Source organism: Mustelus asterias, unplaced genomic scaffold, assembly GCF_964213995.1.
Source record: "Mustelus asterias unplaced genomic scaffold, sMusAst1.hap1.1 HAP1_SCAFFOLD_1784, whole genome shotgun sequence".
Classification (NCBI taxonomy): domain Eukaryota; kingdom Metazoa; phylum Chordata; class Chondrichthyes; order Carcharhiniformes; family Triakidae; genus Mustelus; species Mustelus asterias.
This window is the reverse complement of record NW_027591729.1, coordinates 59082-75987: the sequence shown is the minus strand read 5'-3', so window position 1 is coordinate 75987 and position 16906 is coordinate 59082. Positions and strand designations below refer to the sequence as shown.

Sequence of the window (16906 nt, the reverse complement as noted above, 5' to 3'; positions counted from 1 at the left end):
GGTTTGCCACCCGAGGCTTTGCCCGACCCACCGTGAAATTATGTCTAGGTTTGGGTGGGTGGGCTTGGGGGTATTACCGTCCATTCAAGTTTACTCTCCCTTGCCCCCCCTGCCCCCCCCCCCCCTCCCACCAGCCTGAGAACCCGCCTTGTGGAGCATAAAACTCTGTCCTATGTATTTAAATCCAAGCTCAGGATATAGTCATTATAAATAAGAAAGAGAGTTTATGGAAATGTATTTGAAAATGTCTAACCGTGTAGAACCATCTCCAGGTTCTCAAGCGCAGCATTTACATCCTCAGATTCAGTGCGTCTCCTCCCTCCAATCATCTGCTGTGTGATTGTATAGTTACCTCCCATCTTTCCATACATTGATGTTTCTGCAAGAACAAAGATCTATCAGGAATTCAGAAACACAGTACTGGAGCAGTCACTCAAAATTTTCAACCCTCATCTCCTGTAGATGCTGCCGTTGTCTGGGGCACAGTTTCACAGGCTCGACCTGGTGTCTGTTCCTTTTGCCTGCTTGTGAAACTGTAACTTTTCACTAAACCAGAAACAGCCATGGTTACCCTAATAGCAGCCAACCTGAGATTAACTAACTCAGCACAGACTATGAGTGGGATTTTCCGACTGCATTCGCCCCCAAACCAGAAAATCCTGCCCGAGGTCAATGGACCTTTGCATGGTCCACCCACTCCTGCCCATTAATTCCCATGGCAGCTGGGACAGGAAAATCTCACCCCCCCCCCCCCCCCCCACTCCATGAGTGAAACCTGAATCTTTACAGGAATACAAGAACAGGAGAGTTAGTGCAGACACAATGGGCCCAATGGCCTACTTCCATACTGTCGGGATTCTATTCTATGATTCAGCTCCTTGAATGTGTTCTGCTATGCAATTAGATAATTACTGATCTGTATCTTAATTCATTTACTTGCCATGGTTCCGCAACCCTTATATCCCTTGCCTAACAAAAATCTACCAACATCAGTTTTTAAATTCTAGCTTCAACAGCTTTTGGGTGAGAGTGTTACAGATGTCCACTCTGTGTGAGGTGATTCTGGACATCAACTCTGAAAGGTCTAGCCCCATGTTCTGGATTTTACCGCTCCATTCCACATTAGCCAGAACCTCACCTGGAGGCCAACGGGGAGTCCGTCCGATAGAATTTCTGATGTCACTTTAAAGATCCTAGTTCTAGATATTTTAGCTGGGAGGGTTAACAATATGGTGCACTTGGAGATAATCAAAATCAAACCTCAGATCAAGAAAGTTACAAAGAGAGCAATTTGACTTGCCCTCAAATCGATTGCTTTGCATGCCAGCCCATCAGGGTCTGAGCTGAAGTTAGTGTCGAGCCTCCTTTGAACTGATGTGCCAGTCTGGCCCTTTCCAACTCCGGCTCCAATGCCAAGACAGCCTCCAGGTGTGTGGGTGCAGAGGTCGATCGAGGGGAGGGGTAAGGCTGGGGGGAGGTGACAAGACAAGGGAAGGTGAGAAGATGAGGGGACAGGTGAGAATGGGGGGGAAGGTGATGATTAGTTAACTGTGACCCACAATATGTGGTTGGAGCCAATCCTATGTCTTCTGACTTCACAAAATTGCAACTTAGAAAACATTTTGTTGGCCATTGTTTGGAATAGGGTGAACTGAAATGTAGCTGCCTCAGAGAGAGGAAGGTACAAAATGTGCTGAGCGAACGAGAGGAAGGGTAGAATGGGGGAGAACCTTCTGAAAAAACAAAGGTCAAACCAAGTGTAAGTGTGAAATGACTAACACCTCACACTGGGGCAGTGTGGCGGAGGGGAGGGGATCACACACCACAGGAAGTTCAGAGCTGTGAGAGATTGAAGTGACTGTTAAATAATATCCATCTCTGAGTCAGAAGCAAGAGGCAGGTGGTTTTCAACACAGTGGATTACACAATGGCTCATACTGACCCAGTCCTGACATCATGGTTGCCTGGGTGTCCATGGGCATTAAGGAGCCACTCATCATCCTAGAGTATTGCCCGCTGTGAGTGGTGGTTGTGCTCTGATTGAGGGTGCTGTTGGCACTTCCAGGAAATAGAGAGTTCATTTCCCATTTCCCATTCATCTGCATGTCTGTGGGAGAGAAGAAATGAAATGTGTTCAGTAAACCAACCCATAAATCCTACCCAGAAAAGGGCACCAGCAACCCGCCACCCAGCACTGGGCATCAAAGCCATACCACCCAGGCATCGGCACCATTGCACCCGAGTTCCGGCATTGCTCCACTCGGATACTGATACTTCCACCCAAGTACCAGGATCACTCCACCAGGTTACCAGCCACCTTGCAGGGACCAGCAAGCTGTGACCCATTAACATTCAACATAATTTGGGTGTCAGCACTATGATGTAAAGTGAGAATTACGGATAGATTTGGCAAACATTGCACCAACCCTTTCTAAAATTAACAACTTATTCTCATGAAAACATCTGCATTCTGGCACTTCAGGATCAGGACTTTACATTGGAAGATGGTGGCATTGGATTCTTGTATTTTGGGAGGAGGGTTTTTGGTGGCTTTTGGTGGGGTGTAAGAAGGAGGAGGAGATACAATGAGGGCAGTGGACCTTCTGATTTTTGGGGTAGTTGTTCGTGAGTTAGGGGTGTAGACACAATGAGAGAAAGCACCAATCAAACCATCTATCACAGATCTCCTCACAGCCAGTACAGGGAGAAAAAAAACGTAAAAGAAAATTCAGAAACTGGGACCATTTTATACTGGACTGGAGAGTAGGACCACATGGTTGGGAATCATGCTGAGTGAAGTGCTTACTATACACACTGCTCAATGTCACCCTGTTCAGCTCCATCCTGCTCTACATGTTCTACATTTTGTAAATTCATTCATGGAATGTGGGTGTTGCTGGCAAGGCCAGAATTTATTGTCCACCTTAGTTCCCCTCGAGAAGGTGGTGGTGAGCAACCTTCTTGACCTCCTGCAGTCCATGTCCTCTGGGTACACCCACGGTACTGTCCGGGAGGGAATTCCAGGATTTTCACCCAGTGACTAAAGGAACAGCGATGTATTTCCCAGTCAGGATATTGAGGCTTCGGGGAACAGGTAGTGGTGTTCCCACGTGCCTGCTGACCTTGCCCATTTGAGACGGTGGAGATTGCAAGTTGGGAAAATGCGGACAAAAAAAACTTCGCCAACATCTGACACGACTGTCCCGAGGTGGAGCCTGCATCATCAGAGGGAAAGTAAAGAGAGACCTTGCATTTATATTGCCCCTTTCACAACCACAGGACTTCCCAAAGCACTTTAAACCAATGAAGCACTTCTGAAGTGAAGTCACTGTTGCAATGCAGCGTGTGACAGCTTAAGCAAGGAGAAAGCATAACCACTACACAATCCCTCTAGTCTGGCAAAGCACACCTGAATGATAGAGAGAAGGTGGTCTGATCATCACAGGACATTGATTATTGAAATACATTCCTGGTAGCAGACTTTCATTTCATGTTTTAGTTGTTTTTGAGCTGGTAGCATTGAAGCAGTAACCTTACACAAATAGTTAAGTATGTATTTAGAAGACAGCACCCATCTGAATCTCAAATTCTCTCAGGTGAATTTGACTCTTCCCGATCAATGAGGAAGGAGTGGCTCCATTTCCCACTCCAATCTCACTGCTTCCCCATTTTTCACGACAAATGACATTCACGGATCGCCCACATGTACTTCCTGCACCACCAGGTAAGATCATTGGAAAGCTCCAAGGTAAATCTGATCAGAGCCAGAAGAGAGGGAGTGCTGCTTTGGGCCCCACAAGCAGAATCTGGGACTCTGCACCCTGGGTTAGCCCACTCCCAGGCAGCTACAAGACCGTGCAACAGTTTCCCCAACCTCATGTCCCACGCTGCTGACATACCTTGCTGCCACTAGATCATCAGCTGTTCTCCTCTGGCCAGTTAGACCATTGTTACCTTCCACCTGACACAGACAAATAGCTGACTGGTAGCAGTTACCAACCAAGACCCTCCATGTGTGATTGTCATCCAAGGAGTTGAAGTCAGCTCTCTTATTCAGATGAGGCTGCAGTTCCTACCTCCCAGAGATTCGGTATGTTGCTTACAATCTGTAAGCAGCAGTAACAAGGCTGAGGTGCGGCATGTGTATTTTCAATAATACTAACTGATCTCTGACTCTGTCTGCACAAAGTGCTAACAGTCCCTTGCCCCCTTTCTGCATGCATCTCTGTTCAATTGATGGGCGTATACTCAGCAAAGGTGGGAGGCTACTCAAAGGCAGAAGGTTTCTCAGAGCACTGAGGAGATTGCCCAGAAACACAAGTACGTTAATGAAAGAAGCATTGTGAGATCTTCACCTTGGCCTTCCCGTGGTTGGGGTGTGGCTCTCCTCCTCATGGTGTCTGAATACTCAGTGTCTTCGGAGAGGAGGCTCTCAGTGTCTGAGGAAGCACGCGTCAGGGAAGAACTAGAGGAAAGGCGGGGTATCACTTCCACCGGTAATTTCCACGTTACCTTCCTCCCATCGAAATCATCGCCCAGCAGTCGGACATGCTTCCATTTGGAGCCTTTCAGAACAAGTTAATGACTCATGTTGGTATTTAGTGCCAGAAAATGGTTCAGCATCAGCCGAGCACGGCCACACCTATAACACCCTAACCTACCCATTCCCAATGGGAGACATTGGATAACGCCCTAAGCAGAGAGAGGCAGCCTAACCATTACACAGGGCTGCGTGTATGGCATACATACACACATATATCAAAATGCACATGAATGCAAATACATGCCTGTACACACACATGTACACCTTTGTACACATGTATGATATCCAAACATGCAGATTTATAAAGGATTTATAGTTAATATGAGGGAGTCAGTGATGACTGAAGAAATCCCTGTACTTTACATCTCGGGTAATATGTTGCCCATTTTCAAAATGAAGGAACAAAACAAAGCCAGGGACTGAAATAGCAAAGGCAAATGGTGGAAATACCCACCATGTCTGGCAGCGTCTGTTGAGAGAGGAAAGGTCATCAACCTGAAAAGTTAACACTGCTTCTCTCAGCCTCCTGCCAAGTATTTCCAGCATTTTCTGTTTTGAGTTCCGATTTCCAGCATTCAAAGTTTCAAAGTATTTTGCACTGACCCACTTGTCTTGCTTCAGAATGTTGCATCTTAATAGCCAATTATCAGGAATAAAAACTGAAGAATCACTGCGATGTCACCAATAATAAGGCAGAGAGATCAGAGACACACATTAGACCAGAGTTGTATCAATGGAGAGACCAATCAGTCGAGTGAAGCAAAACTGTCGAGGAGTTTATAGATAAAGTCAATGCGCTCAGGGATGGAGTGGGCCCATTTGGCTTTCTCATGTCCTTATGCAAAAGAAGCTAAAGTACTAAGAAAGAAGAGAGATAAATCAGGGACAGACCCATATGAGTTCCAAAATTGTTAAGAATAAAATAGTCAAAGAACAGATAAGTCTGTTGAAGATAAGTTGAATAAAATGCTCCAGAATGTCAGGCCTTGGTCAGGGATATAGAAACATAGAAAATCAGAGCAAGAGGAGGCCATTTGGCCCTTTGAGCCTGCTCCGCCATTCATTATGATCATGGCTGATCATCCAACTCAATCGCCTGATCCCATCTTCCCCCATATCCTTTGATCTCCTTCACCTAAAGACGCAAAAACCCAGTCTGCAGGTGCAACAGGTGATCAAGAAGGCAAATGGGATGTTGGCCTATATCGCATTGGGGATAGAATATAAAAGCAGAGATGTCTTGCTGCATCTGTACAGGGCATTGGTGAGGCCGCAGCTGGAATACTGTGTGCAGTATTGGTCCCCATATTTGCGGAAGGATATATTGGCCTTGGAGGGAGTGCAGAGAAGGTTCACCAGGTTGATACCAGAGATGAGGGGTGTTGATTATGAGGAGAGACTGAGCAGATTGGGTTTGTACTCGTTGGAATTTAGAAGGCTGAGGGGGGATCTTATAGAGACCTATAAGATAATGAAGGGGCTGGATAGGGTAGAGGTGGAGAGATTCTTTCCACTTAGAAAGGAAACTAGAACTAGAGGGCACAGCCTCAAAATAAAGGGGGGTCAGTTTAGGACAGAGTTGAGGAGGAACTTCTTCTCTCAGAGGGTGGTGAATCTCTGGAATTCTCTGCCCACTGAAGTGGTGGAGGCTACCTCGTTGAATATGTTTAAATCACGGATAGATGGATTCCTGATCGGTAAGGGAATTAGGGGTTATAGGGATCAGGCGGGTAAGTGGAACTGATCCACTTCAGATCAGCCATGATCTTATTGAATGGCGGGGCAGGCTCGAGGGGCTAGATGACCTACTCCTGCTCCTATTTCTTATGTTCTTATGTTATATCTAACTGCTTCTTGAAAACATTCAATGTTTTGGCTTCAGCTACTTTCTGTTGTAGCAAATATAGATTAGATCCTTCCCATTAGTTCTTGCAAAAGACTGGGGTCAAAACTCAGCCAAAGTAAATGGACAATCATAGAATCATAGAAACCCTACAGTGCAGGAAGAGGCCATTCGGCCCATCGAGTCTGCACCGACCACAATCCCACCCAGGCCCTACCCCCATATCCCTACATATTTTTACCCGCTAATCCCTCTAATCTACAAACCTCAGGACACTAAGGGGCAATTTTACAACGGCCAATCAACCTAACCCGCACATCTTTGGACTGTGGGAGGAAACCGGAGCACCCGGAGGAAACCCACGCAGACACGAGGAGAATGCGCAAACTCCACACAGGCAGTGACCCGAGCCGGGAATCGAACCCAGGTCCCTGGAGCTGTGAAGCAGCAGTGCTAACCACTGTGCTGCAATGGGATCCTGAGCTCATATAGAAATTATGTTTTAGCTCCAGAAGTGCCTAAAGACTGAGATTTGGAGGAAGACAGAGTCTTAATTACAGAGGGAATAAGACCCATGCCTGGGGTTAACAGATTAATTAGACTCACATCCAGAGTGAGGAAAATCTGGAGGGCTTTCTAAGGCAAGCTATCAACACAGATTTAAAGAGCAAAGATGCCATCGGCAGTAACTGGGTGTAGGAGCAATGGATCATGTAATACAAGCCTATGGGAATTCTTGGAGAGGGAAATTGAGCTCGCAGGGAGAGTATTAGATGTTAGTTCACATGGATTTTGAAAAGGCATTTAACAAAGTTTCATGTGAGGGAAAAGTTGAAACTCACGGAATAGAAGGCAGATTGTTTAAATAGACTGAGAATTAAGAACAAAGAAAATTACAACACAGGAACAGGCTCTTCGGCCCTCCAAGTCTGCACCGACCATGCTGCCCGAGTGAACTAAAACCCCCTACCCTTCCGGGGACCATATCCCTCCATTCCCATCCTATTCATGAATAAAGAACAAAGAATTGGTTTAGCATTCACAATAAAAGTGACCACACTTCAAAAAATAATACCTCGGACATTATGTGCTTTGGGATGTCCTCAGGGAGGCAATAAGGTGTGATAATAATGCACCTTTTTAACAGCAGAAGAGGAAAACATATGATAAAAGGAAAGTGAGAAACAGTACTGAATGACATTCTCTGGGGATCTGTTCTGGAAAGTCTGTGCTCAAACTGTTTGTGAATGATATTAAAAAAATGGAATCTGTAGCAATGATTACATTTTCATAATGCACAAACTGCTGTACACAGGAAATGAGGAGGAAAAGTAACCATTATCTTTGGAGATATTTGGACCAATCTAGAAATGAAACTTAAATCTCGCTGTTAGGATTTGGAGAAATGCAGGGTATTAACAGTAAAATCTAACAATGAAGAGTCTCCAAAAAAGGAGAAGGATTTATTACTGCTTAAAACAGGGAAGGAACAAATGCCAAGTGGTAGTGGTTGTCCATGATAAAAGAGTCATATATGGACTGTTGATGGGCTGAATAGCATTTTCCTTCTCCAGTTTTGCTGATGTCCTTCTGAAGTCAAGGCCACATTCTTGTCACTGCAGGTTCAATATAATTGATTTAAAAAATCAATCATAGTCTCTTTGCTGTAATGTGGTAGCAGCTAACTCAGTGATTATTGGTAAAGTACATAAGAGCTGGCAGTGCACGACCATACCTGTATCATCAGAAGTGCTAGGTCTGGGCGATCGCAGTACATCCGAGCTATACATCAGGAAATTCTCATACTCATCATGTGCCTCCGCATCAATAATGGGAACATCTGGGATGATGGGAACTGCGAATGGCAGAGACAGACAATTAAATGCTGCACCCTGGCAAGACATTCAACATTATGGCCAGTGCCACACACTGTTAGAACAACCTCTCATTTACTTTTAAAACAGACAAGCTGATAAACACAACTTTGAATCTTATGATGGATTTTCAGAGCTTTAACAGCGTCAGACAATTCAGTATTATATCGAATTACAGCACCAAATAAGCTCAACTGGCTCTACGTGGTGTTTATTCACCACACCAGCCTCCTCCCACCTTCATCGCATTCAACAGCATAACCTTCTATCTCAGTGCTTTCCAAAGTGGGGTCATGACCTGCAGCTGGATTGAAGGGTGCTGGAAAATGGGTTGCCAAAAATGTTGCTCAGAGATTGCCTCCCCTTTTTTTCCTGTTTTCTCTCTGGGTAAATTCTCACTGCAGTACCATGTATGACCACATGAGGCAAGAATAAACAGTTTAGCCCTACTCCCTGCCTTACTCAAGGGGTATCTGCAGGCAAATAATGGGGTAGTCCTGCACTTGGTTGTCACTGAAGTCAAAGTGATGCTGCACAGATCACTGCGAGAACAGTGGTCCTGAGTCCTCTGTTCCACTTTGTGGCACCATCCCTACAAGATGGTGGACATTATTGTCATTGCTTAAGCCAATATGTTCTGTATGGTAGACATAGTGGTCCTTGCATCAGATGGCACAACTCAGCATCAGACTTGGAAAAGATAACTACCAGTTGTCAGGTAGATGCCAAGATTGAAGAGTTGGCCGTGATATCTTGGCAGATATGATTAAATCAACCTGTGCTTATTCCTGAATGTCCTGGGATAACCTTACACACACAGCACCATGGAGAGTGAACACGCTGTGACTAGACTCTTTCTGAGGATGTTTTCAACATTAGTCAGTCAGTGATTCACATTTCTTACCGATGCTATTGGGCTTGATTGTTCCTGCTCCCTTTGAGCTTGACAGCCTCCAGCTGCCCTTGTTGCCTGGTAACATGAAAGATGTTCACCTCTTTCTGCAGAGTGGGAGTTGGGTGAGGAGCAGCTCAGACAGACTACCATGGGATCTCCTTCCAGAGGTAAAAGATGGGGGAATTTCCATTGGGAAACCCATTGATATTAATTGGGGAAATCAGGAATAAATTATTTACATAATTTGGTATAATGATTATGAGAATCCAAGTGTCAAAACAGAAAACAGATGTTAAAACGGCTAAAATATTCCTCATTTTATATTAGCCTAGCAACCTTCGATGTCTGGTAGGATGTCAACTGAACAATCTGCAGAGTAGCAAGGCATAGGAACAGCCAGAGACCTTTCAGCACCTCAAGCCTATTCCACCATTTAGTTAGGCCATAGATAATCTGTATATTCCATGCCCGTACCCATCTGTTGATATTAAAATGGGCACCTGCCAGTTGAAGGCAGAGATTTCTATTCCTGTTCCTGCCCAACAAAAAGACATGGGGGCTGAAACCTTGGCAACCTCACAGGGAGAACCTCCGCATGTGTCCAGCATTGGATCATCACAGCCCAATCATGTGGCAGGAAAGTATGACTCTCCTCTCATTGTTTTTCATTGTAGTTTTTCTTTTCACTACTCTAAATTGCTATCCCCTGGTTGCATGTTCCTGACCTATTTTTGCAGTTGTGTTTCCTTATTTATTCCACTTACCACCCTAAACCCCTCACCACCCTAAACCCCTACAGCTAGGTTTAACGATAGGTGTAGAGTTATTGTTAATCCACCTATGGCCAATCCACCTAACTTGCACATCTTTGGACTGTGGGAGGAAACTGGGGCACCCGGAGGAAACCCACGCAGACACGGGAAGAATGTGCAAACTCCATACAGTCACCCAAGGCTCGAATTGACCCAGGTCCCTGGCGCTGTGAGGCCGCAGTGCTAATCACTATGCCACCCCAAAGGTAGGTGGGTTCACCCGCCTGAGTTATGTCAAGGCAGATCTATGTTGGAGGTGAGGAGATCCTTTCTGGAGAACAATGGACCTGGGTGACAGGCTGCAGACTTGTGGATTGAATAATGATTTACTGAATTCCTCCAGATGAGAGCTGGACTTGTCTCTGGCTGTGGGCTGATACTTCACATCATATACAAGGCAGAGACCTGATAATTGTAAATTTGAAAGGGTTGAAACACATGGAATCCAGGGAAACCTGGCGAGATGGATTGGAAACTAGCTTAGTAATAGAACACAGATCACAGAATCACAGGATGCTGCAGTGCAGAAGAGGCCCTTCAGCCCATCGCATCTGTACCAACGCATGAAAGGTCCTGACCTGCTCACCTAAACCCACTTGCCAGCACTTGGCACATAGCCTTGAATGTTATGGCATGCCAATTACTCATCCAGGTATTTTTTGAAGGATGTGAGGCATCCCACCTCCACCACCCTCCCAGGCAGTGCATTCCAGACCGTCACCACCCTCTGGGTAAGAGTTTTTCCTCAAATCCCCCCTAAACCTCCCACCCCTCTTTTAACTTGTGTCCCCTCGTACCTGACCCTTCAACTCAGGGGAACAGCTGCTCCCTATCCACCCTGTCCATGCCCCTCAATCTTGAACACCTCAATCAGGTCGCCCCTCAGTCTTCTCTGCTCCAGAGAAAACGACCTAAGGTTATCCAATTTCTCTTTATAACTTAAATGTTCCGTCCCAGGCAACATCCTGGTGAAGCTCCTCTGTATCCCCTTCCAGTGCGATCTCATCTTTCCTATAATGGGGCGACCAAAACTGCACACAGTACTCCAGCTGTGGCCTCACCAAAGTTCTATACAACTCCATCATGACCTCTCTGCTTTTGTAATCTATACCCCGATTGATAAAAGCAAGTGTAATATGTGCCTTTTTCACCACCCTATTAACCTGCCTTTCCCCTTCAGAGATCTATGGACAAACACACCAAGGTCCCTTTGTTCTTCAGAACTTCCCAGTATCAGACCTTTCATAATATACTTCCTCGTCAAATTACTCCTTCCAAAGTGCATCACCTCACACTTTTCAGGGTTAAATTCCATCTGCCATTTATCTGCCCATTTGACCATCTCGGCTGTATCTTCCTGTAGCCCAAGACACTCAACTTCACTGTTAACCACCTGGCCAATCTTTGTGTCATCAGCAAACTTACTAATCCTACTCCCCACATAGTCATCTATGTCATTTATATAAATGACGAACAATAGGGAGCCCAGCACGGATTTCTGTGGTACTCTACTGGTCACTGGCCTCCAGTCACTAAAGCCTCTGTCTCCTACCGCTAAGCCAATTATGAATCCACCTTATCAGATTGCCCTCTCACGCGTGTGCATTTGCCTTCTTAATAAGTCTCCCATGTGGGACTTTGTCAAAGGCTTTGCTGAAATCCATGATCTGGATGAGGGTATAGTTGGGTGGATTAGCAAATTTGCTGATGACACCAAAGTCGGTGGTGTGGTAGACAGTGAGGAAGGGTGTCGTAGTTTGCAGGAAGACTTAGACAGGTTGCAAAGTTGGGCCGAGAGGTGGCGGATGGAGTTTAATGCGGAGAAGTGTGAGGTAATTCACTTTGGTAGGAATAACAGATGTGTTGAGTATAGGGCTAACGGGAGGACTTTGAATAGTGTGGAGGAGCAGAGGGATCTAGGTGTATGTGTGCATAGATCCCTGAAAGTTGGGAATCAAGTAGATAAGGTTGTTAAGAAGGCATATGGTGTCTTGGCGTTTATTGGTAGGGGGATTGAATTTAGGAGTCGTAGCGTTATGTTGCAACTGTACACAACTCTGGTGCGGCCGCACTTGGAGTACTGTGTGCAGTTCTGGTCCCCACATTACAGGAAGGATGTGGAGGCTTTGGAGAGGGTGCAGAGGAGGTTTACCAGGATGTTGCCTGGTATGGAGGGGAGATCCTATGAGGAGAGGCTGAGGGATTTGGGATTGTTTTCGCTGGAAAGGCGGCGGCTAAGAGGGGATCTTATTGAAACATATAAGATGATTAGAGGTTTAGATAGGGTGGATAGTGATAGCCTTTTTCCTCTGATGGAGAAATCCAGCACGAGGGGGCATGGCTTTAAATTGAGGGGGGGTAGTTATAGAACCGATGTCAGGGGTAGGTTCTTTACCCAGAGGGTGGTGAGGGATTGGAATGCCCTGCCAGCATCAGTAGTAAATGCGCCTAGTTTGGGGGCGTTTAAGAGATCCGTAGATAGGTTCATGGACGAAAAGAAATTGGTTTAGGTTGGAGGGTCACAGTTTTTTTTTTTAACTGGTCGGTGCAACATCGTGGGCCGAAGGGCCTGTTCTGCGCTGTAATGTTCTATGTTCTATGTTCTATGTAAACTACATCAACTGCCCTACCCTCATCCACACACTTGGTTACATGCTCAAAAAACATCAATCAAATTTGTTAGGCATGACCTCCCTCTGATAAAACCATGCTTATCCTCCCTGATGAAACCTTGCCTCTCCAAATGGAGATGGATTCTCTCCTTCAGAATCTTCTCCAATAGTTTCCCAACCACAGACATGAGACTCACTGGTCTGTAGTTCTCTGGCTTGTCTCTACAACCTTTCTTAAATAGTGGGACCACATTAGCTGTTCTCCAGTCCTCTGGCACCTCCCCAGTGACCAGGGAGGAATTAAAAATTTGGGTCAGAGCCCCTGCAATCTTGCCTTCCACAATAATCTGGGACACAATTCATCCACACCTCAAGATTAGTCCACTTTTAAGCCCGCCAATATCTCCAATACCTTGTCACTCACTATGACAATTTGCTCTGGAACCTCAGTCTCTCCATATTTCATAACTACCTCCTCATTCTCGTGGGTGAAGACATGTGAAATATTCGTTTAACACCCTACCAATGTCCTCTGCCTCCACCCACAGATTTCCCCCTTGGTCTGTAATGGGCCCTACTCTTTCCCTGGTTATCGTCTTCCCATTGATATAATTATAAAATATCTTAAGATTTTCCCTATTTTTACCAGCTAGAGCTTTCTCGTTTCCCCTCTTTGGTCTCTTAATTGATTTCTTAAGCTCCATCCTGCACTTTCTGTACTCCACTAATGCCTCTTGCAGACTCCCCTTATACTGGTGGTGGTGGCAGAAGGCTGTTTTAGTGACTGGAGGCCTGTGTCAGTGGTGTACCACAATGTTCAGTGCTGGGACCCTTATTGTTTGTTATATACATAAATGATATAGATGAGAATGTAAGGGAGCAATGTTAAGCAAGTTTGCAGATGGCAACGAGATTGGTCGGGTGGTTAATAGTGAAAAAGGAGGTCGTAGGTTACAGGAAGATATAGATGGGTTGGTGAGACGGGCAGAGCAGTATCAGATGGTATTTAACCTTGATAAGTGCAAGGTGATACACTTTAGAAGAGGTAACAAGACAAAGAAGTTTAATGAATGGCAGGACACTAAGAAGCTCAAAGGAACAGATGGATCTTGGGGCAATTATTCACAGATCCCTGAAGGCGCAGAGCACATGAATAGGATAGTTAAGAAGGCAAATGGGACACTTGCTTTTATCAGTCATGGCAGAGTATAAGAGCAAGGAGGTAATGTTGGAGCTGAACAGAACATTGGTTAGGCCACAGCTGGAGTACTGTGTGCAGTTCTGATCATCTCACTATAGGAAGGATGTGATTACACACCAGAGGGAATACAGAGGAGGTTCACCAGGATGTTGCCTGGGATGGAACATTTGAGCTATAAGGAGAGACTGGATAGGCTTGGATTGTTTTCTTTAGAGCAGTGAAGGCTGAGGGGGGACATGATTGAGGTGTATCAGATTATGAGGGGTATGGATGAGGTGAATAGGAAGCAGCTGTTCCCCTCAGTTGAGGGGTCAATCACGAGGGGGCATAGTTTAGGGTGAGAGGCAGGAGATTCAAAGGGGATTTGAGAAAAATGTTTTTCATTCAGAGGGTGGTTGGAATCTGGAATGAATTGCCTGGGAAGGTAGTGGAGGCAGGAAACCCTACAACCGTTAAAAGGTATTTGGATGAGCACTTGAAACATCATAACATTCAAGGATGTGGGACAAGTGCTGGAAAATGGGATTAGTGCGACTTTAGTGGTAGTTATTGTCGTTGCAGACTCGATGGGCGGATTTTCCAGCCAGGCTCGCCCCAAGGTTGCCCGAAGTCAACGGACATTCACATGGTCCATGTTCCACCCGCTATGATTCCCGTGGTGGGTGGGACGAGAAAGTTCCAGCCAATGGGTCTTTTCTGCGCTTTACAACTCTGTGACTCTATGTTAATCAATGATCTGATGTTCATTGCCTAAAGGGGGTCAGAGGAGAATCTTCCATATTCCTAACCCAATTGATCTGAGCTTTCCCTGTTTTTCGTCTCATCCCCAGAGATTGTATTCCGGTTGGTACAGTGAGTATTCCGGTTGGCATAGGGAGTATTGATAGGGATTCAGGACCGGCACATTCTTGTAAGGATGAAGGATAAGTATGGCAAGTTTTGGGAATCTTGGATAACAAGAGATATTGTGAGCCTAGTCAAAGAGAAAAAGGAAGCATTTGTCAAAGCTAGGAGGCTGGGAACACACAAAGCAAGTGTGGAATAAAGGAAAGTAGAAAGAAACTTAAGCAAGGAGTAAGGAGGGCTAAAAGGGGTCACGAAAAAGCATTGGCCAGCAGGATTAAGGAAAATCCCAAGGCTTTTCATACATATATAAAGAGCAAGAGGGTAGCCAGGGAGAGGGTTGGCCCACTCAAGGACAAGGGAAGGAATCTATGCGTGGAGCCAGAGGAAATGGGCGAGGTATTAAATGAGTACTTTGCGTCAGTATTCACCAAAGAGAAGGACTTGGTGGATGATGAGTCTGGGAAAGGATGTGTAGATAGTTTGAGTGATGTTGAGATCAAAAAAGAGGAGGTGTTGGGGTTCTTGAGAAACATTAAGATAGATTAGTCCCCAGGACCTGATGGGATATACCCCAGAATACTGAGAGAGGCAAGGGAGGAAATTGCTGGGGCCTTGAGAGAAATCTTTGTATCCTCACTGGCTACAGGGGAGGTCCCAGAGGATTGGAGAATAGCCGATGCTGTTCCTTTGTTTAAGAAGGATAGCAAGAATAATCCAGGTAATTACAGGCCGGTGAGCCTTACATCAGTGGTAGGGAAATTATTGGAGAGGATTCTTCGAGACAGGATTTATTCCCACTTGGAAATAAGTGGACGTATTAGTGAGAGGCAACATGGTTTTGTGAAGGGGAGGTCGTGTCTCACGAACTTGATCGAGTTTTTCGAGGAAGTGATGAAGATGATTGATGAGGATAGGGCAATGGATGTTGTCTACATGGATTTCAGTAAGGCCTTTGACAAGGTCCCTCATGGCAGACTGGTGCAGAAGATGAAGTTGCATGGGACCAGAGGTGAGCTGGCAAGGTCGATACAAAACTGGCTCGGTCAAAGAAGACAGAGGGTAGCAGTGGAAGGGTGCATTTCTGAATGGAGGGCTGTGACAAGTGGTGTTCCTCAGGGATCAGTGCTGGGACCTTTGCCGTTTGTAATATATATAAATGATTTGGAGGAAAATGTAACTCGTTTGATTAGCAAGTTTGCGGACGACACAAAGGTTGGTGGATTTGCAGATAGCGATGAGGAACATCAGAGGATACAGCAGGATATAGATCAGTTGGAGACTTGGGCGGAGAGATGGCAGATGGAGTTTAATCGGACAAATGTGAGGTAATGCATTTTGGAAGGTCTAATACAGATAGGAAATATACAGTAAATGGCAGAACCCTTTAAGAGTATTGATAGGCAAAGGAATCTGGGTGTACAGGTACACAGGTCACTGAAAGTGGCAATGCAGGTGGAGAAGGTAGAGAAGAAGGCATACGGCATGCTTGCCTTCATCGGCCGGGGCATTGAGTTTAAAAATTAGCAAGTCATGATGCAGCTTTATAGAACCTTAGTTAGGCCGCACTTGGAATATAGTGTTCAATTCTGCTCGCCACATTACCAGAAGGATGTGGAGGCTTTGGAGAGAGTACAGAAAAGATTTACCAGGATGTTGCCTGGTATGAAGGGCATTAGCTATGAGGAGAGGTTGAAGAGACTTGGTTTGTTCTCACTGGAACAACGGAGGTTGAAGGGCGACCTGATGGAAGTCTACAAGATTATGAAGGGTATGGACAGAGTGGATAGTCAGAAGCTTTTTCCCAGGGGTGGAAGAGTCAATTACTAGGGGGCATAGGTTTAAGGTGCGAGGGGCAAGGTTTAAAGGAGATGTACGATTTTTTACACAGAGTAGTGGGTGCCTGGAACTCGTTGCCGGGGGAGGTAGTGGAAGTGGATACGGTAGTGAGTTTTAAGGGGCATCTTGACAAATACATGAATAGGATGGGAATAGAGGGATATGGTCCCCGGAAGGGTAGGCGATTTTAGTTCAGTCGGGCAGCACGGTCGGTGCAGGTTTGGAGGGGCCGGTTGGGACCGGGAATATTTCGGTTGGTACAGGAAGTATTTCGGTTGGTACAGGAAGTATCAGAGGAGGGGCCAAAAGAGGTGGGGGAGTAGCGGTATTAGTTGGAGAGCATATTACAGTGGTGCAGAGGGAGGACAATTCAGAGGAGTCGTGTAACGAGTCACTCTGGGTGGAGCTTAGAAACAGGAAAGGCGCAGTCACTATGTTGGGGGT

At 45.7% G+C, this 16906-nt stretch overlaps 1 protein-coding gene across 1 annotated transcript in view; it reads right to left on the bottom strand.

Moving 5' to 3' along the window:
• Positions 1–253: 253 nt before the first annotated feature.
• The window catches only part of LOC144488697 (integrin beta-4-like), a gene marked incomplete at both ends in the record, with an annotated part of 75476 nt that continues 58823 nt past the window's right edge, over positions 254–16906 (bottom strand). The window contains 4 exons of the mRNA XM_078206786.1: positions 254–379; positions 1943–2107; positions 4356–4565; positions 8122–8241. Of these exons, the coding sequence (XP_078062912.1) occupies positions 254–379; positions 1943–2107; positions 4356–4565; positions 8122–8241 (621 nt within the window). The remainder of the gene's footprint in view (positions 380–1942; positions 2108–4355; positions 4566–8121; positions 8242–16906) is intronic.